At 51.7% G+C, this 20273-nt stretch overlaps 1 protein-coding gene across 1 annotated transcript in view; it reads right to left on the minus strand.

Moving 5' to 3' along the window:
* DSCAML1 (DS cell adhesion molecule like 1) overlaps positions 1 to 20273 on the minus strand; it is a 160113-nt gene that overhangs the window by 1691 nt on the left and 138149 nt on the right. Inside the window, exons 17-31 of the mRNA XM_060268502.2 lie at positions 19575 to 19815; positions 17785 to 17931; positions 16853 to 17008; positions 10566 to 10705; positions 8809 to 8962; positions 8589 to 8706; positions 8342 to 8505; positions 7854 to 7952; positions 5554 to 5742; positions 3921 to 4208; positions 3664 to 3819; positions 3028 to 3058; positions 2574 to 2692; positions 1938 to 2090; positions 442 to 636 (exon numbers count right to left, since the gene is read on the minus strand). Coding sequence (XP_060124485.1) covers positions 442 to 636; positions 1938 to 2090; positions 2574 to 2692; positions 3028 to 3058; positions 3664 to 3819; positions 3921 to 4208; positions 5554 to 5742; positions 7854 to 7952; positions 8342 to 8505; positions 8589 to 8706; positions 8809 to 8962; positions 10566 to 10705; positions 16853 to 17008; positions 17785 to 17931; positions 19575 to 19815 — 2350 coding nt within the window. The remainder of the gene's footprint in view (positions 1 to 441; positions 637 to 1937; positions 2091 to 2573; positions 2693 to 3027; positions 3059 to 3663; positions 3820 to 3920; positions 4209 to 5553; positions 5743 to 7853; positions 7953 to 8341; positions 8506 to 8588; positions 8707 to 8808; positions 8963 to 10565; positions 10706 to 16852; positions 17009 to 17784; positions 17932 to 19574; positions 19816 to 20273) is intronic.

A 20273-nucleotide genomic window follows, 5' to 3' on the forward strand; every position in this document is an offset into this window, starting at 1 on the left:
AGTTCCATGGCACTCAAGTCACCTCTTCCTGGCTGTGGTAAGATTATGAGGAAACTGAGGGATGCATCCCTCAGAGGTGGTGGCAAAAAAGCCTGTGTTTCTTCAGGGCTGTGCAATATATCATCCAAAACCAATATATTGACCTGACAATATATTGCAAAGCATGATTTTATGTGTGTGTGCTATGCAAAAATCGCAATGAGGGGGAAACCGTGAAGCCAGCCAGTGCCTCTACCTACCATAGCTCCATATTTCAGACATTGTGATATATCACAATGTTGAAAACCAGTTATCACCCAGCCCCACTCTCTTTGGAGGTGCTGAGATAGTGGGCTTGGCTCCAGCGCAAGAGAGGAGGGCCTGTATTTATTCCCCAGAAGAAGCAAGCTACATGAGCTTGAGAAGGAGCATGCTCTGTAGTCCATGTGTGTCTTGACTCACCTGTATCCTGGGATAAGCTGGCACTGTAACTGTCGCTTTCTGTCACCGTGATGCCATGCTGGGAGCCGACTGTCCTCCAGTCAGAGGTGAGGGTCCGTGCTGGGGTGGAGGCCTGACACTTGGTGAGGGTCCATTGGCTGGAGTATCTGTTCCTGGTACTATGTGCGGACTTCACACTTTTCCTGGAAACCGGATCTGGAAGAGGAGAGAATGAGTACCACTTAGGCTCTGCAAACACAGACAGGTACTCCCAATGAATAATGTGATTCTGCCACTGCGCTGCTGTTGCTTCCATAGTCTGCCGCTGTAGTGAGATCGTATTTATGCAAGTCTGTGGTAGGTGATGTTCAATTTAACTAGCTTTTCATCAAGCCCAAGAATTTGTGCTGCACTATCTTTAAAAGGCATTTCCTACACTGGGGTGGGGAGCCTGCAGCCCACCAGATGCCACATACTCCCATCAGTATGGCCGAGTACTGGCAGCCAGCATGGCCAATGGTTAGGGATGATGGGAGTTGTAACCTGGCAAGAGCTGGAAGCTCCCCACAGATCCCCCACTTCTGATCTTGCATCATTTTTGAGAGACTTAACTACAGCAATACCACAGCCATCCCATTTTTCCTGTACTCTTACGGTTTCGTGTGCAGCGGGCTTACAACTGGGGGTGGTTTACGTTCCAGGGGGTTGTGTGCAAAGGCACTATCATGGATAGTCAGAGCAAACCTGGAGCTGCCGCTGTGCAACCGTCCCTGCCTTGCCCCCTACGCAAGGCAAAGGTCTCCTGGAGCCACCTGAAATCTCACAAGAGCCTCCCAGAACCCGGTAAGCAAGGCAGACAGCTTAAAAGCTTTTTCCACACCAAGAGGGTTTTTAAGCTTTTGGTCTTGTGTGCATTTAATTTGTACAATTGCAGCTGGTTATAAAGCTGTGATCCCGCAAGCTGTGAGTTGACTGCATTCGATTTCTTTCTTACCACAAAGTCCCAGGGTGGATCACGAGGAGTGTGGCTAATGCATGCGTGCCTACCTTCTAGATGGCCCCTTCAGCCTAGAGCGCTGGTTGATATGCTTTTTGGACTTGTTTGCCACTGACATCTGATATGCCTGCTCCCGTCTTGTAAAAAGCCATTTGTGCAGAAAGTTGCGTTAGGGACTGGCAACCTTCCTCAGCCTGTTTGCTACCTGAAACCTCCACCTACCTGGCTGCCCTCCTGCAGCAGCATTAGTGAAGTGCCACCCCAGTGATTCCACCCTAGAGGAACCATGTTAGGAACCCAAGGTGCAGTACACAGACTTAACATATGTCAGAGGCACTTCCTTCCTTGCTGCTGACATTGCCACAAGTCCCTAGTGGTGCCTGATCTTGGAAACACTTGAACTGAGGCCCACATCTGCTACTTGATATGACACACTGTGAGCCTTTCTCATGTTTGGGCCAGCTGGGGCTAGAGCAGAGGCAGAAGAAGTTGGCTGCTGAAGATGTCCTCCAGTACTTACTGGTGCCAGGGCGAATATCAGACATGTCTATCAGAGGTCCTGTGTTCTGAATGAGTGCTGGGTGGTGCAGGGAAACGCCAGTGCAGAAGCTCTGTGGGTTCACAGCCTGGTTGAATTCTGTGTCCGTCACTGGGATGGTTGCCTTGTCATCTCCTACGGAAAAGGAGTTCGGAAACTGACCTTGCATCTTAACAGCGGTGTTAGAAAGCCCACTTTCTGAGACTTAGCTGGCCTTATCCTGTGTATGCCTCAGCCACATGCAAAGATCCACTGCAAACTGCTGAGCCTTAGAATCAGAGTTGGAAGAGACCACAAGGGCCATCCAGTCCAACCCCCTGCCAAGCCTTGTCTCTTCCCATTGCCCCAGGGTGCAGTGTGTGGCTTTGCCCACTCCCATCCTGGAGGGGAAACTGCAGTGCTAGTTTCAAACAGCCCTTGCTTTTGATTGGACACAGGTCAATGGCAATCGGCCTCAGACAGGGCTTGGCCAGAGGAAGCCATACTCTGGACCAGGAACAGACACTGGCCAGAGCAAGATGCAAAAAAAAGGGAACTTGCAGTCCAGCACGTAACCTTTCAAGACCTCACCAAGGAAAAACCTGCTGCAAATATTTCTGCTGAGGTCTGGGAGCTCACCTATCTGCTTGATTCCTTCCTTGTCCTCAATGAGGAGTTGAACACGGGGAATGTCAATGTGCAGTCGAGGGCCCTGCGGGGGACCCTTCACTGGCGTGTCAAAACTCCGGTTATTCTTACTGCAAAGAAGAAAGGCAAAGAGCAACCATGAGGTGGGGCTGGGTAAACCTTTCCTGCCTTGAAACATAGGAACAGGAGGCAGCCAGCTTCCTGACTGAGGCAAGAGGCTGCAACAGTCCCTGTTACGCTGCTCATATGGTGTTCTTCAGACCAGGAAGAAGGTCTGATTCAACTGTGGGGAAAACTTGGGCCCATGCAGGTAAGAGGACCTAAGTAAAGTGGGACTCCACCCTCGCCCCATGCAGAAAAGTTTGTGAGAGCATCAAGTCCAGAAGCTATCAATGTATGTGTCTCACAAGAGTGTCGTGCTAAACAGATTCCCGTCAATACTCACCTGATGAGCATTTCAGCCAAACTTTTGGCATCTGCAAGAAGGGGAAAAGAGTGGCTGTTTATGAGTGGAGACACTGGCAAAAAGGCAGAGTCATATCTCTTCTCCCACCCCAAACCCCAACTGCTCCTCTAGGGCTTCAACCCTTTGCAACTTGGCAAAACTAAGCACTCCCTCCCCCCCCCCAAAAAGGATTCCAAAGGCAATGCTCACTCCCGCCTGTGTGGAGCTACGGAGACAAAATGGATGGGAGAGTGGCCATATTCTGCCTGAAATAACCCCCAAAATACAATCATTTGTGGGAGGAGTGCTGAGTTCCCTTAGTGCTTTCCAGTCCTGTGGGGGCAAGTGACATCACACTTCCCCCTACCACACAGCTGGGCAGCCAAGTTCCAGCCCTGTTCAGCCTCGTTTGGCTTAGCCTTGCATGGGGTTGGCGAACGCAAACCCCTGTAGCTTCCTGCCCAGGGCTGCTGACAGTCCACAGAACCTCCCCAAGGACTTGGGCTCCAGCCGCGGACACTCCTGGCTACTGTGTGTGCCCCCATCTCCCTCCCATGGGCCTCTCTGCTGCTGCTGCTACTCAGTCCCCCTCTCTGGAGTGTTTCTGTGGGGACCCCACGAGAGCCCAGGCCTCACCTCGCAAGCGTTTCAGGCGCTTCTCCTTCCGCTTCTTGCGGACGACAAAGAGCAACGCCACGCCAAGCGTGGCCAAGATGACAGGGCACGCAATGGTGAAAAGCTTCTTCACGTCGTCGCCCTCCCCCTGGGCGGACTTGATGGGTGGGATGGTACCTGTTGGGGCAGGACAGGCATTCAAGCCCTGGCTCAGAGGGAGGCCTCCCCTCCCCTGCCCCCCAGCCCCTCCCACTCCCCCCTGCCCTGCCCCCACTCACTGCCATCATAGTCCAAGGTGGCAAACTGCATGGTCTCGTTGCCGCAGCCGGCGCTGTTGCATGCCTTCATGCGCAGCTCGTACCACGTGGCTTCGCGCAGCTCCGTCAGAAAAACTTCGTTGGAGTAATTGGCCCGCAGGCTCTGCCAGACCCAGGTGCCCTTAGGCCGGTATTCTAGGACGACGGCCAGGATGGGGCAGCCACCACTGTTCCAGCCTTGCAGGTTCAGCCTGGCATGCGTGGAGTTAATGTGGGTGAACAGGTGCTGGTCCTTGTTAAAGGAGGGCTCTGGAAGGGAAATGAGGAGGGTTTCCAGAGTCAGAGGAGACTGGTTCTGCTATGGGGCTGCCAGCCGGTACTTTTTGAGAATCCAAGAGCCAAGCTGAGCAAGCCTCAGTTGCAACCAAACTTACACAGGTCATATTTTTGTTTGTGCTTCACACCCCGCATTTGTTTCATGGTATTCTTAAAATGGCCTTGGAAAACTATGCAGCTGACTTAGAACCAATTAGAAGTGAAACACGCAACATATAATGGACTCTCCTTTACTGTATTGCTCTTGAACCTCTGGCAGCTTTGCAATCACAGTTTCCAGTCCTCTCTTTCCACTCACTCACATGGATCAAAGCGCTGGTCTCAACCTTTATAGCCCTTAACAGATTGGGATAGGGGTGCTTTAGGAACCACCTTTCCCCCACACTCTGATCATCATCTGAGGCCTGGTCCCAAATCTGTTACCCGCGGGAGGGGAGGCTGGTGTCATTTTCCTGTTGTTGTTGTTGTTGTTGCAGCACCTATTCTGTGCTGAGCAATGTCTGTTGGCCCCTGTCACTATACCACTTCAGGTAGTTAACCTGACTTTTTAAAACAGGCATCCCCAAACTTTGGCCCTCCAGATGTTTTGGCCTACAACTCCCACGATCCCTAGCTAATAGGACCAGTGGTCGGGAAAGATGGGGATTGTAGTCCAAAACATCTGGAGGGCCAAAGTTTGGGGATGCCTATTTTAAAACATGCCTTTGATTAATTGCTGGCTCAGCTGTGTATTATTTTTGTGCTGCTGGAATTTCTCAATGTGCACTGTTAGGTTACTATGGGTAGGGCATTGCAATGTCCCCCCCCCTTTTTTTAATTACTGTTAGCTGAGTGAGTCTCTGAAGATATAGGTGGGGTATAACTGTTTAAAATAATTCAACATGTTGCTGCTGCAGGTGTGGGTGGGGCAGCACCAAGTCTTGGAGGAGGGTTGTGGGCACTTGCTCATTTAGGGGAATGGACTTCCACCAACACTAGCCAGATAAAGTCAAGTACAAACACCCCAGCCTTGACTGCAGCCATGTTAAGGAATGGAGGAGGGAGCCACATCCAGGAGCAAACATTTATTTCTCTCCCTTCCATCTACCCACTTGCAGAAACTGACAATCCCCACCTAGGCTCAAACCCTCCAACCTTCCTTAAAAATAAAGAAACCCAATTTCTTAAAATCTTCACATCCAAATGTCTCATTGGGCACTTCCAAGGTTTCCATGGAAGCTTTGCTTCGTCTCGGCTTCAGGGCTGACCTCCCTGCCTGGCCTGGCTTATGATCCTCTAGCTGCCCATCCCCCAACCTCCCCGTCACCCCCCTCATCACCTCTGCCGTGGGTCTTGGCCTCGATGATCTCACTGATGCGCCCAGCGCCAACACTGTTCTTGGCCGCCAGCTTCACCTTGTACCAAGTCCCGCATTTCAGGCTCTCCAGCTTGAAGGAACGTTCCGTGGAAGTGATGAAGACATCCTTCCACTCCTCGCTGTTGTCAACAGAGTACTGCAGCACAAACCCTGCAGGGGTGGCAGAGAAGGGTTAAAAGGCATGGCGGGGGCCGGGGGAAGGAGAGTGTTCAAATAAAGAGTTGAAGGTAACACCAGCCAGAGAACCCTACTAAATGGAAACCCCCAGAACACTAGCTCTCCCCCCCCCCACTTTATATCCTGTGACACGGGAGGAGGCAGCAGATGGGTAGAAGGTCCAGGATCAGTAAAAAAAATATGCCAAGAGACACAGCAGAGCTGGATCAGCTGCTAATTTTCTCATGCAGGGAACCGCTTCCTGCCTGAGGGCCACACTCTGGGACACATGCTGTTGGTGGGCAAGGCCAGAACCAAAATAGGCACAAAAAGCAATGAGAAAGCATCTCCCCACTCCAGCAGGTGGCATCACTCGGTCATCTCCTGTTCGGCCCTGAAAGGCTCCTCCCTCTGCCTGCCCCACACAGCCTGCCTGTCTCCCTGTGGGACCACAACCAGTCTCTTTCTTAGTGCATTTCTGGCTTCCGTTGTACAACCTGGCTGTTTTCAGTAGTTCCAATCCAATTAAAGGAAATGTATCAAGCCACTGGAGTGAGAACTGCTGGCTAGGGAGATGGGCTTGTAATTACTTCCATGCTTTTAATTAATTGCAGCAGGAAGGCTCCATCCTCTACCCTCCCCACCCCCTTTCTGGGGTTGCAGATGTTGCCCTGGGAGCACTCCAGAGCTGGGGGGGGGGGCAAGGGACACTGACTCGCACCAGCTTAGAAAAGAACAGAGGCTGCTGCTTCGCATGGAGGCTTGAAGCATCCCCCTCCACAAAGGAGTCTGCCGGAAATGGTTAAGAGGCAGGGTGATCTCCTAAGCAGGGCACTGGGCACAGAGCAGGGAGGCCCAGCTTCAAATCCCCACCTAGCCACAAGGCTTGTTGGGACAGGCTCTCTCAGCCTGGGAGCCTAAAATGGGTTGGAGGTGGGTGGAGAGAGACTCCTTGGAAGGAGGATTGGAAGCAAATTAGTAATCATCATAAACATAGACAACAGTGAGTAGTCATTACCGGCCAGTCACCTATACCCAGTTTCCTGGATGGCATTTATTTTGTACCCACAAAATACAGGCCTGGGGTAAGGCCTGGTGTCAGGACTGAATCAGGCTTAGTTGCCCTGGATCGGTCTTGGCTACGGCTATACAGTATCTAGATCGGGGGGAAATTGGCTGCTGTAGTCCACGCATTGGGAACCTTGAGACTGGACTACTTCAATGCACTCTCTGTGGGGCTGCCTTGCAGTGCAAAATGCACTAGCTGATGGGGTCAGATGGCTGACAGCATGTGACATCCCCTGCTAAGACATCGGCACTGGCTGCCCACCATATGCTCCTGGCCGGCTTCCAGGCTCTTGTCCTGATACAGAAAAGCCCTGAACAACTTGGGTCCAGGATGCCTTCAGGACAGCCTGTGCCCTTATATCTCAGCCTGATCACTCAGATCAACCAGAGGAGAATGTTAGTCATCCCCTGCAGTCAGAAGTTGGGCACTTAGTGTCGCTGGTCTCCTGCAGTGGAACACTATTCCAGGCAGCCTCACTTTTTTCTTTCAGCAGTCTCTTTTTCAGCCCGAAAAGCTATGCAGTTGTTTTAACGTTTTCCTGAGTAGTCACTGAGTGTTCTATACTGCTTTTAATAGTTTTCTGCTTTATGTAGCTGTAAACCACCCTGATATTTATGAGAGGGCAGTATATAAATACTTGTATCAATAAAATAAAACAAACCAGACTCAACACGGGAGCACTTCTGCTCCAGCACTTCTGCACAAACAAGGACAGTAGCGGGACCAGAGCTCTTGCCCTCCAAAAACCAAATATAATTCAAAACTTCTATTTACCCATCTCTCTCTCCCACTCACATACACAACCGTCCTCCAAATGAATGCTCTATGGGGCTCTCAGTTGGAAGTTTAGGAATAAAAATGTTCTCTCCCACACCCCCAAGTTTTTTTTTAAGAGGGTCTGGGAAGCCTGACAGAACAGCTTCTCCTGCAGCTGAGGAGCCCAAGTTATTTCCTTCCCCACCCAAGCCCTCCTGATGCTTGGGGGAAAGAGCTGACAGAGGCACCCTACACAGCCCCTGCCTCCCCCTGTGCTTACCTCGGATGGAGCTGCCACCATTATCACCAGGGATCCAGGCCAAGGTGATGGAGGAGGCCGAGGTCTTTGATACAGTCAGCCGGGGCTGGTCTGGGGGGACTGGAAAAAAGACAAGCAGCATGTTAGCCAAATCCAGTTCTAGTACTCTGTGCAGCACGTGCTCTGTGGAGCTTGCGAGGAGGCCTATGAAGGTGGACCCACAAAAAACTGGCAGGACAGCATGGGAAATGGTGGTGTGGGCAGAGGCACCTCTGTGGAAAGGCCTAAAGGGGACTGGTTCAAGGAGAGACCTCCCCTGCAGGAGATGGTGACAGGGCCGAAAACAGGCTTGCCACTCTGCCTCTGGCCCAAACACATGCGCACACACGTGTAGAGGCAGCCCAGAGCCTCTGAGGAGGAGGAGGACCCATTCTTTGCATGATCTCTGCTGGATGGGCCGGTAGCCCCTTGCTGATCTAGCAACATCACCCTTCCTCCCCCTGGCTTACCTTGCACCAGCAAGTTGACAATGATGGTGTCAAACCCCCATGTGTTGGTAGCAGTGCAGGTGTAGTATCCAGAGTCCTCTGCTTTCACAGAGCGCAGAATCAGCGTGCCGTTGGCCTGGATCTGGCGGTGCCCATCCACGGCCACCGGAATAGCAGAGTCGTCACTGCAAAGGAAGAGTCATGTGGGAAGCAGCTCCAGCACAGAGAGGGATCAGCTGCCGGGCCAGGGACTCCCTCCTCCCCTTACCTGTCCTTGGTCCATTTCACTGCTGGGGCAGGCTCCCCGACTGAATGGCAGGGCAGGCGCACATCCTTCATCCACGGAGTGGTGACAGTGCCACCAAACGAAATTATCTTGGCTGGTGCTGCAAGCAGGAGGAGCGGGAGGTGAGGAAGGTGCCGCCACCCTCAAAACGGACTTTCTCCAGCCCCACCCCTGGGGGTGTCCCCCACCTCCTGGGCCAAACCTTTTCCAGCAGGCTCAATGGTGACCTTTTCGCTCATGTTGCCACGTCCCGCTGAGGTGACGGCTGCAACCCAAAGCAAGTACTGCTGTCCACGGTTCAGGTGCGCAATGCGATAGAACAACTGCTCGGGGCTGGTTTCGTACTCACTGGGAGCCTGGGAAAGAAGACCAAAGAGCAACCTCTCATTGGGGTCCTGCCAAGCCAGGCAGCAACCTTGCATTGCGTTTTAAGGGAAATGGCTTTTTGTGTGTGCGCACACATGATGAGGAATCGCAGGTGGATATAATTTGAAAAACGCACTTCTGAGCTTTTACATGTGGCATTTCGAGCCCAAGTGCACATCAATTAATGCAACTCAGTTCATATCTAACCTGCTCTACTGAGTATTTTGGGAAAAGGTTCAATGTATGTGTGTTTGTGTGCTTTATCTGCAGCCAGGCCATGCATCAGTAAGAAGGGAGCTTATGAACAAAAACCCCACCCCGCTTTATGAAGCCCACTGCAGGTAAGAAGCAGACAGCCCCAGGTTCAATGCCAGCACCTTCAGTGAAGCAATCTGGGAGAGGCCAGTCAGGTGGGCTTAGTCTAAAGCTGCTGCTGGCCTTCCAACAAGACACTGCAAGGCTGTGAGGAGCAGCTTGTTTTCTGGGCTTCAGAACACAGAAATGACTCTCTGCAGCTACCCCAGACATCATCCCTGACTGGCATGCATGTATTTTATTCATGCGCTCATCAGGAGACTTGCACTTCACACACACGCATGTACATTGTGAGTATATTTAAAACCTAACCAATATTTAAATATGCAAACATAAATATTACATTGCATACATAATTTTTAAGCCAAATGACAGTCTTGACAAGATGCCAAGGAAACAATATTGGGTCCCAGCGGTTTTACCAGTTGCTTTGATGAAAAGATTATGTTGCCCTGGAAACCAGCAGTTCAGATATTGAAATGAACCTGAGTAGGAGGTTTTGATAAGCAGACCCTCTTGCCCAGCCTGCCTCCCTTGCAGGACTTCCCTTGAGGGACTCCAGAGCACAATGGGTGGGGACAGCAAAGGAGACTGTGAGCCCCACACATGGATACCCCTGCCCCCTACAAGCCTGGGGAGGGATTCAGATTTACCCCATGGTGGGTGGGCGCAGCATTTCTCCTTGCTGCCCTCCCATACTCCCCCACTGCATGGGGACAGCAGCGCAGTGACACCCCGCAAGGCAGAAATGGTGCCAGGTCAGAGGCCAGGACAGGCAACTGGCCTCTCCCTCTCATTCCCATCCAAAACAGGTTAGCCAGTGCCCTCATGCCACCCAAGCAGTTCCTGTTGTTGCAGCTGCTGCCTCTAAATCTCTGCAAAGGTTCTAGCAAAGGAGCCCATGGCTTTGCTCGCTGCCAGGATTGCACCACCACATAACTATGGCATGTGCGGGGCCTGGTTACCCATGGCGGCCCCAGCCCATTGCAGCCCTCGGCCTGATGGGAGGTGGCCCTGAGGATGCTGCCACCATTTGTCAGAGCTGGGGAGGTTGCAACCTGCAAGGGTCAGCTGTGGTATCCCCTCCCCCTGCCAAAGCAAGCCCAGGGAGGAGAGATGTCGTGCATCACAACATTGTGCCTCTTCCTCATCCCAGGACTGACTGAGAATATCCTCTTGAATAGATGTGCTATCTTTCCGTCACTCAAGCATCTCTCACTCAGAGGAACATGGCATCGCACCTCCCTCCCTCCCTCATGCTTATTGTGCCTAACTCACCGGCTGCCCGGAGCCTGGGCTGGAGCAGAAGATGGTGTACTTCCGGATGATTCCGTTGGGTTTGGTGGGGGGGAGCCAAGAGACCACCACACTGCTGGAGGAAGAAGGGACCGCTTTGATCCCAGCAGGAGGACCAGGAACTGGGTGAGAAAGAATGAGAGAGGGGAGAGTGACTCTTGAGGAGCAGAAATGGATCGCAGCAGGTCCTTCCTTCCCAGCCAAGCAGCACTAGAGCCTACAGGTGGAAAAGGGAGGTTTTGCAGGCTGAACAGGTCACTCCCAGAGAAGTCTGCATCCTGCAAAGGTGGCCTGCAAAGGTGGCCCTGTGGGGGTAGCACACCTGCAGTACCTGGGCAGGAGATCTTCCTCTAGGACAGCCATTGCCAACCTGGTGCTACAACTCCCATCAGTCCCATCATCATGCAGCCTTGATGGCTGAGGCTGATCAGAGCTGTAACATCTAAGGGGCACCTCATTGACCAAGGTTCCTCTAGGAGGTGCCCCTGTTTGGATTTTCACACTCCACAAGTACCGGTAGTTCTGCATTGGATGCCAAGGAATAACACACACAGGCACACACCCTTTGCATTGTGAGCAAGTGGCTTTTAATCCCCATGCCTTGGATCCTTGCTCCCCCACCATCTTTGCAAGCAGTCGAAGGATCTTCCTTGCAACTGATGCCTCCATGAGGATGGCAGGTCTGAGATTTCAAAGCCACAAGGCTGTTCCCTGCCACAGGAATAGGCAGGCTGAGAGGCACCTGGGAGCAGCTTAATGGACTCCAAAGTAGGCCAAGCAAGCGGTGTAAATATTTAAGCAACAAGGGGCTCCAACAAGGGCTTCTCGTGCTGCTCCTCGCTGATGGTGCCAGAGGCAGCTGAGGAAGGCTGGCCTGGCCAGTCAGGGTGAAGGAAGGGTTCCTAAGCCCACAGACCTGGGGAAAATGCATGGAGCAGGGCAGATGGGGGAAATGGTGCAGCTTTAAAGACGTGATAAATGAACAGTAGGTTGGGAAAGTGATTTATGTACTGGGTATTCAGAATTTTCAGCTTGTATCTAACTATTTTATGTTTAAGTTTTGTGTACCAATTTTATACTGTATAATTTAAAAATGGGGAGGCATGGAGGGGAAGTGTTTACATTATTTACATTATTTAATTTTTATACCACCCTTCATCCAAAGATCTCAGAGCGGATCTCAGCACAAAAACATGAGATAAAAAAACACAAAAATGCATAATAAAAGCAAGAACGAAAGCAAAACAAACTCAAAACTACCACCCGCTCCTACAAACACATTTAAAAGGACATAGAATGTTAATCAGTCAAAGGCCTGGTTGAAGAGGAATGTTTTCGCCTGGCACCTGAAGTAAAAAGGTTAGGCCACCCAAGGCCCTTTCCCCCTAGGAAGGACTATGGAACCATGGCAAATGTCAACTGGGACCATGCCTGGATATGGGCAGAACCAAAGCCTAAAGTGGAAGGGGCCACCTTTCTCTTTCATTTCCTCTCTCCCCCTCCCACCCCCACCCTACCCTGCACTCCACTCCACTTCACCCACCTCTTCCCCCTCCCAAACCCAGAGTAGGACCAGAGGGACCCTGATCTAACTGTGATAAAGGGCCTGGGGGCCATGGGCTCCTTACCAGTGCTCCATCGGTTGCTGCAGATACTAACCTCTCCCCAGCCTCCCAAACCTGAGAACTATTTTTAGAGATGAAACAAACATTGTTGACATGTCCTAACTGGGAATTCAGAGGTCGGATGTGAAACCTCTCCACAAAAGAATGCCAGGTAAGGCCTGAAGCTGGATCAGACCAACGGGGGCATAATTAATAATAATAATAATAAATGACTGAGATAACTCAGTCAGTAGAGAATCTCAGGGTTGTGGGTTCAAGCCCCACATTGGGCCAAAGTTTCCTGCATTGCATAGGGTTGGACTTGATGACCCTCGTGGTCCTGTCCAACTCTACAGTTCCATGATTCTAGTCCAGCATCCTGTTCTCACATCGACCAACCTGATGCCTCTTCTAAGAAGCCCCAAGCAGGGCCTGGGTGCCACAGCGCTACCCTTTCCACCTGTGATCCCCAGCAACTGATATCCAGCCCTGCACGCTGCCTGCTTTGTGTTGCTGGAGTTGTGTTGTGTTGCTGGAGGAGGAAGCTGAAATGATACCGCTGGTAGCACAGAAAGCCAACTTCACGAAGCCTGGCCAACGAGGGAAACACAGGGAGCTGCCTTACACACTGGTCTGTCTAGCCTCACTGCCGTCTACTCAGTCTGGCAGAGGCTGCCAGGGTTGGAACTGGAGCCTTTTGCATGCAAAGTGTCTGCAATGCCACTGAGCCACAGCCCTTCCCCAAAAGATGAACTGGCCAAGGCTCTAAGAAGCAGCCTGGATGTGTTTACTCCAGAAGGCAGAGAAACTCTGCATGCAGCAGCCCAGGTCAGAAGAAGGTTTCAAATTCTGGCTTAAAACAAATTACGTAAACACCAGCATCTCACACAAGGCCACCATGTCAGCAACTGGACAGCCTCAACTGTGTGCAGAGTCAGATTCAAGTGCAAGAATGTGGAGCTCCACCAAGCAGATGCCTGTTTTCAGCAGGGCACCGCATAAGCAGTGCCACAAGATGCTCAGGATGCCGAATTCTGACTGCAGAGTACAAGCACACCAGAGCTCCCCACTTCAAAAAATGCATCTGTGCACCAGCTGACCTGGGCAAGGAGAGGAGGCAGGGAATGGCCAAGTGAGGGAACAGCTGCCCTCTTGGATCTCTTCATGCCAATCAGCCACAGACCATCTGCTTGTCCAAACGCCCTTTGCCCCAGCAGCCCAGCAGAGACCCATTTGTGGGAAAACAGTACAGATGTGGTTGCTCTGGCAAAGGATGCAGGGAGGCTGGAACTCTGGCGGGACATTCGTGAGTCTCTGTTGGGACTGGCTAAGGAAACGGGGGACTGGGAATGAAAAAACAGCAGTGCCTTTCCAAGTAGGATGACAGAATGATCAACAAATGCCCTTCCTAGCTGCTTCCCTAGCAGAAGGACCCTTGGCAGCATCCAGCAGCAAAAAATGACAGGACAGGAATTCATCCTCACCTCTAGGGCACAAGACAGCAGCGGCTGCACCCCCAGAGTCATCCACAGGGGCTGCAGCACTCATTCCCAGGACCTTCCCCAAAGATTTTATTCCTGGCTCCCACCCCATGCCACATGCCCAGGCTTCCTGCAAGGCAAACCCTTAATACCCATGTGTTACAGAAATTTGGCCCTGGTGCCAACATCAAGCACACCCTGACCTTTCCTTCCTGCTAAACCCAGGAAAAGCAGGGGGGAGGCAGCAGAGCACCCCTCTTCAGAGATGTCCTCAGCTGAAGTTGGTGGTCATCTCCTTTGGTCTACAACATACCCCTGACCATCTGCTTGGACCTCAAATGGTGGATCCTGCTAGTTTTTCCTGCTGAGCTTCTTGGTTGTTAAGGAGGATGCCCGGTGTTTAAAGCAGCCAGCCGAGGGGAGGCCTGGGAAGCACCACATGCCAGGGACAGGGTTCTGCTTTGACTCCCCAGCAGCTCCACTAAAGAGAGGACCAAGAGGAGAGTACAGCAAGGACAAAACCCTCGGTCTGAGCTCCAGCAGGAGGCCTACAAAGGGATGCCTGGCAGGTAAAGGAGGGCCAAACCCAGTTGCTCCTTCAGATATACCTACAATGGTCCCTGCAATATGCAAGCGCTCTACTACCCATTAACTTTGTTTTCTTTTCTTTTTTGGAAAAAGAAAAGACATTGCAGGCAACCCCAGAGGTACACATAGCAGACATGCCTGTATTGTCTAATTTGGCAAATGTGTTCCTGTGAACCCAGACAGTCCTAGCATCCCTATTTGTTAGACTAGAAGTTGTTCTCAATGGAGCATCCCCTGCCCTCCTCTGCTGCTGTTCTCTCCCCATTGCTGCCCCATGCTCCCTCTTTGGATGGGGGAAGACACTCTGAAGATGCAAAGCATCTGGTTCATGTAGCCCCGCCACCAAGCCCGACTTCCAGCTCAGCTCACGCACCTAAGCTCAGGCTTGACAAAGCAGAAGCCCAGGAGGACCAAGGGCAGAAGAGGGGGTGCGGAGAGAAAACAGTGACACAATTTGTTCTGGCAGAAGCAGGCGCTTCAGTCTCATGGCTGAGGCTGAATGAGACAGATTTTAATTTTAAATGAGGGCACTGAGACCTGAGCTGACTGGGATGATCCAGCTGGGGAGGAAGGGGTGGTACTTAAGCCACTCAACCACCCCATGATATGGAGATGTGGGTGGTGGGGAGGGGGGGTGGCGGTGGAAGGGAGTGAGGCTGGCGCAGGCCAAAGACAAAACCTACAACTCCAGTCTTGCCTGTCATTTGGGTGGAGCAAGAGGCCAGAGAGCAGCAGAAGGAAGCCAAGAGCTGTTCGGCAGCCAGTAAGAGCTGTTCGGCAGTGGAATTTGCTACCAAGGAGTGTGGTGGAGTCTCCTTCTTTGGAAGTCTTTAAGCAGAGGCTTGACAGCCATATGTCAAGGATGCTTTGATGGTGTTTCCTGCTTGGCAGAGGGTTGGACTGGATGGCCCTTGTGGTCTCTTCCAACTCGATGATTCTATGATTCTAAGACTTCAGGGCAGGGCACTCGTTGCAGCCCGCTTAACAAGAGACTCCAAGCAGGACAAAAGGAAGCACCTGGCAGAGCCTCTCATCCTGCAGAAGCAGAAAAAAGCCCTCCTCCATTTGGCATCTTCCCCACTATAGTGGCTCAGACCAGGAACCAGGCTCGTTTCAGACTGCTGCTGCCAGGGCTCCCAGGCAAGGGCTCCCAGGCTCCTGCCCTTTGGCTGGAGCCCCAAGGAAGGTCCCTGTGACTTGTCCACAAGGTGGGTCATCCCCACTCGAACAGGAAAAGAGCAAAACCCCTGAGCCATGCCGGGGTGAAGAAAAACTCTGCTTAGCCCTTCTCAGATACTGCCAACCCCTCTGCAACACACAATGGGTTGATCTTGCAAAATTCGAAATTATGAAAACCCTGGTGCCCCATCCCCATCTATCTTGCCAACTATGAATTCTAACCACTTATTTCCCTTGGCTATCCCACCCTCCCCTTAAGGCCTTCTTCATTCTGCCCTGCAGGCCAGAGTCTCAGCTATCCTGAAGAAAGTGAAGGCGTGTGCCCTCTGCTTCCCCACAGGGTGTCACCTGCAGCCAGCAGAGGCAACTGACCTGGCAGTGCTTGGAGAGACCCAGTGAGGCCCCTTGCTCTCTCTCGCCAGAAGGAGTTCCATCCTCCATGCCTGGCAGCGAAGGTAAGTGAAATGGCAATCAAACTCCCCCCCCCTTTCCTGGAATCAACCTGCAGCAGGCCTCTGGCACTTCCATTCACACTCCAAGCTCAACCCTCTTAGTTCTAATTAACACACACTATTAGTATAAAGTTGCTGGGGAGAAGGGAAGTGGGGGGTGGGGGTGGGGGTGGAGAGCACATACTAGCCAAGGATGGCAAAAAGCTTTGTCCACCTGCTTTGAGGTTTTCTGAAAGAAGTGGACCACCTGAAAGAAGTGGACTACCTGAAATTTCCCATTCTTTCCTGGCCTGCAGAAAATTAATAATAATCATAGTAGTAGCAACAATAATAAGCAGCATCTCTTCAGCAGGGGACAAGTTGGGGCAGGAGGGAGACAGAACTGAGCAACAAGTCAATTTGACACACACACACACACCCTCTAAGTGTCCCTATTTTCTAGGGGCGTCCTTGATTAAGAGAAGCCGTCCCAGTTTCTGATTTGATCCTGAAATGTTCCGCTTTTCCTTGGGGCACCCCTATTTTCAGCAGAGAAATGTTGGAGGGTATTGAATAGAACGTCCCTATTTTCATTGGGACATAGTTTTTATATATGTTGGAAGCCGCCCAGAGCGGTTGGGGCAACTCAGTAAGATGTGCGGGGTATAAATAGTGAAATTCTCATTATGGAATAGGACGTCCCTAGACACAAGACACATACAGAGCAAGGCACCATTGTCCACATCTCTGATAAAAAAGAAGCTGCATGGACAGCCAGCAGCCAGCAGAGGGCAGCAAGCTGCCACGACTTTTCTATGAAGACCAATGAGGAGAAGCTATGGCCACATCAAGGAACCTCTCCAATCTCTCAATCTCTCTCTCTCTCTCTCTCTCTCTCTCTCTCTCTCTCTCTCTCTCTCTCTCTCACACACACACACACACACACACACACACACACACACACATGCTCAGAGTCCAGCACTCACTGTCTTCCTTGGTCTGGATGTGGAGCACGTTGCTGCGGACACCATCACCAGCCTGGGTGTAAGCCAGGACCTGCACGCTGTAGTTGGTGAACTTCTCCATGCCGCGCAGCTCGGCTCGCTCCCGGACGGTGGTGATATTCTGCATCTCCCCCCACTCTGTATAGAAAGTAGAAGGAAGTCAGGCTGACAGACGTTTCAGAGGCTGGGAGCACACGAGTGTCCAGCTCGAAGTTAAGCACCACACAGCTGGGCGGGATGGGCACAGCAGAGAAGAAGAGTGATCCTCTGGCAGAGCCTGCCAACAGGAAATCCTGCACAGCCTTTCCACAGCAAGCACAGAATCAAGTGCACCCCTTGTTCCAATTGGATATATATTAAGGGAAATGGTGAGCATCTTTTAGATTGGCCTTTCTTTTATCTTCTATGAAAGGTGCCCCTGATCACTTTGACTTGGCAGTTCACAGGTGTGTAGATTAAGTTCAAGGCTGGCAGGCCTTGCAGGGGGCAGGTGGGCAGGTAGCCAACAGACAGCTACACTTTCAAGGGAAATGAGAGCACTCCTAGGGTCTGCCAAACAGCCAGAGTTTTCAGGCCATGCCATGTTGCCACCTGAAAAGCTCCAACTCAGGCACAGCCACTGAGTCTTTTTGTGCAGTGAGTTCCAAGCTGCCCTGCGCTTGCTGTGCCTGGAGGTGTGTGCATCAGGTTCAGGTGCTGGAGACACAGAAGAAGGAGAAGGCAGGTAGGTCCCCTATTCCCTCCCCGCCTCCCCCTTGTAGCCAGTTCTACTGGCGCAAAGACTGCAGAGCCTAGAAGAAATGAGGTTCTTTGTGTATAAGAATCATGCTAGGGGTGAGAGCCGTGCACCATCACTATTGTTCTGCAGACAGAGACCTCTGAAAGGCTCTGAGAGGGTGGCATTGCCAACTCACCTCCATCCATGTAGAGAGACCAGAAGATGACACGGTATCCCTTTAGGACACCGTTGAGGGTGCTCCTTGGAGGCTCCGACCAGGAGATCACAGCCACATCGGAGGTGATGGACAAGGCCCTCACATTTTCAGGCGGTTGGCTGGGCACTGAGAAGAGAAAGGTGGGTCAGGGAAGGGAGCGCAACCCTAAGTCCTCATTGCTGCTGCCAACACTGTCCAGGCACCCGTCATAGAGAGGAGAGGGTTGCGCCTGCTGGGCTCCTCCTGCTCACTCCTCAGCAACTCATTCATTTGCAACAACAGCCCCCCCAAAAGTTCCAGAAGTCCCCTGGGTGCTTGTGCCCATGTCACAGCTCATCCGCTGGCACATATATTTTTACAACACCCCCAAATTTTGAGAGAAACCCTGAGAAGGAAGAAAAGAACAAAAGACGGAGCGAGGAAGGCAAGCAAGCGGGATGAAGGTAATGAGATCCCACTGCCCCCAAAGACAGAACTCTAATTTTTATGAGCATTTAAATGATGATACATCATCCTAATGATCTGCTTTGAAAATGATTATTGTTTCATATTACTTAGGTGTAAAACCGTAAGCACCGTGTAATTAGGGGCCGGGTGCTATAAACTAATAGAGAGTCCGTTTGAACAAAATGAAGGTAATATAATTATGGAAAGACACTATTGCTAAAACAGGGACCCTTGAATACCCCAGGAGGAGTGCTAATCTAGCCAGGAAATGCTCGTGCTCTGACAGGCTAATGAGGGCCTTAATTAAGTATGAAAAACTGCTGAGCAAATGGAGGAAGAAACTTTTATGTTGCTTTTAAAATGACTCCAAGGCCAGTGCCGATCTCTCCCTGGCGAAACCCCGGAGGAGGTGCTTCATGGAAGAATCCTGGGAAGAAGAAGAGGAGGAGCAGCAGCAGAGGCAGCAGCTGCCATGACTCGCCCAGCTGCAAGAGCCGCCTTTCTCAAAGGATGCGCCACTGATCAGCATGCCGAAGAGAAAGGCGGAGCCATTTGGCTCAGGAAGCCCAACCACCAGCCAGTCAGAAAGAAGTACACACACGACAGCCAGGGCTGCCTTCTGGGGACCAGGGGCCACAGAAAACCAGCCACAGTAATGGAGACACATCTGCCTCTGCGCACCATCCCTTCTATGCTCAGAACTGACAACCATACGAGAAAGGAGTTATCCGAGCACAGTGAAGACACAGGGTAGTTTATAATGTGATCAAGCTTGGAAACAGGCAGGAGAGCTACCACCTGCTATTAAGTGCCTCCCCGCACCCTCAGCCATCCCAGCAACCTCACTGCCAATGGATTTAGAGCAGCATTGGCACGGCAAAGAGCCGCCTGACCAGATGGCTTTTGCAGTTAGTGAGACCCACCGTGTGGCTTGGCTTGCCCTCCTGGTTCATTTTTCACCCCCCCACAAGGTACGTAGCAGGAAGGGGTGCCATACATTTGCAAGCATCTGGAAGCCCCCTGCCAATCAAGAGTGGGTTGAGAAGACCACCAAGCCCCACCTTCTTCAAACAATGGAACAAAGAGGAGGCTTGCACATGCTGGAGCTGGGAGATTGGAATTTAGCTGAAATCTGAGAGTCGGCGCTTTGATGTATCACTCAGCTTGGATGAAGGTGCATGACAGACTGCAGAAACCTTTGGTGGTACTGCAACCTCTGGTGCAAGTGGGAAAGTGCTGTGACACATCATACAAACCCTGACCTTTCCCAAGACAAGGAGAAAAAGATCCTCAGAACAGCCTGGGGACTTCTGGGCACTCACCATCCTCCAGCGTCGTGGCGTTGATCTCGCTGGACGAGGGGCCAGTGCCTGCACGGTTGAAGGCCTGCACCACCACACCATACTGGGCAAATTTCTTCAGGTTGTCAAGGGTGTAGACCTCGCTGTCCCCTGTGGCCTTCATCTCAACAATGCTGTACTGTCCGTTGCTCCCAGGGCTGTTCTCCCGGTAGCCAATTTGGTAGCCGCGGATCACCCCATTCTGGAGTTCCTTCTTTGGGGCCTGCAGAGGTAGAGAGGGCATAGAGCATGGGTAGGCAAACTAAGGCCCGGGGGCCAGATCCGACCCAAATGCCTTCTCAATCCGACCCATGGACGGTCTGGGAATCAGCGTGTTTTTACATGAGTAGAATGTGTCCTTTTATTTAAAATGCATCTCTGGGTTATTTGTGGGGCATAGGAATTTGTTCTTTTTTTCCAAAATATAGTCCGGCCCCCCACAAGGTCTGAGGGACAGTGGACTGGCCCCCTGCTGAAAAAGTTTCCTGTCCCCTGGCATAGAGATACTGTGGGGCAGTAGTGGGTGGGGTGGGAAGGCAGAAGAGTGTCCCAGGACAACTTGCAAGCCTGCATGTTTTGGGTGGGTAGGAGTTTCTCTTTCCAGAACCCAGTCTGGACTTAAAAAGTTGGAAAATAACCAGCCTCTGGTATGAAGCACCCATAATAACTGCATTCTGCGAA

This window comes from Zootoca vivipara, chromosome 14, assembly GCF_965207765.1.
Source record: "Zootoca vivipara chromosome 14, rZooViv2.hap1.1, whole genome shotgun sequence".
In the NCBI taxonomy this organism is placed as follows: Eukaryota; Metazoa; Chordata; class Lepidosauria; order Squamata; family Lacertidae; genus Zootoca; species Zootoca vivipara.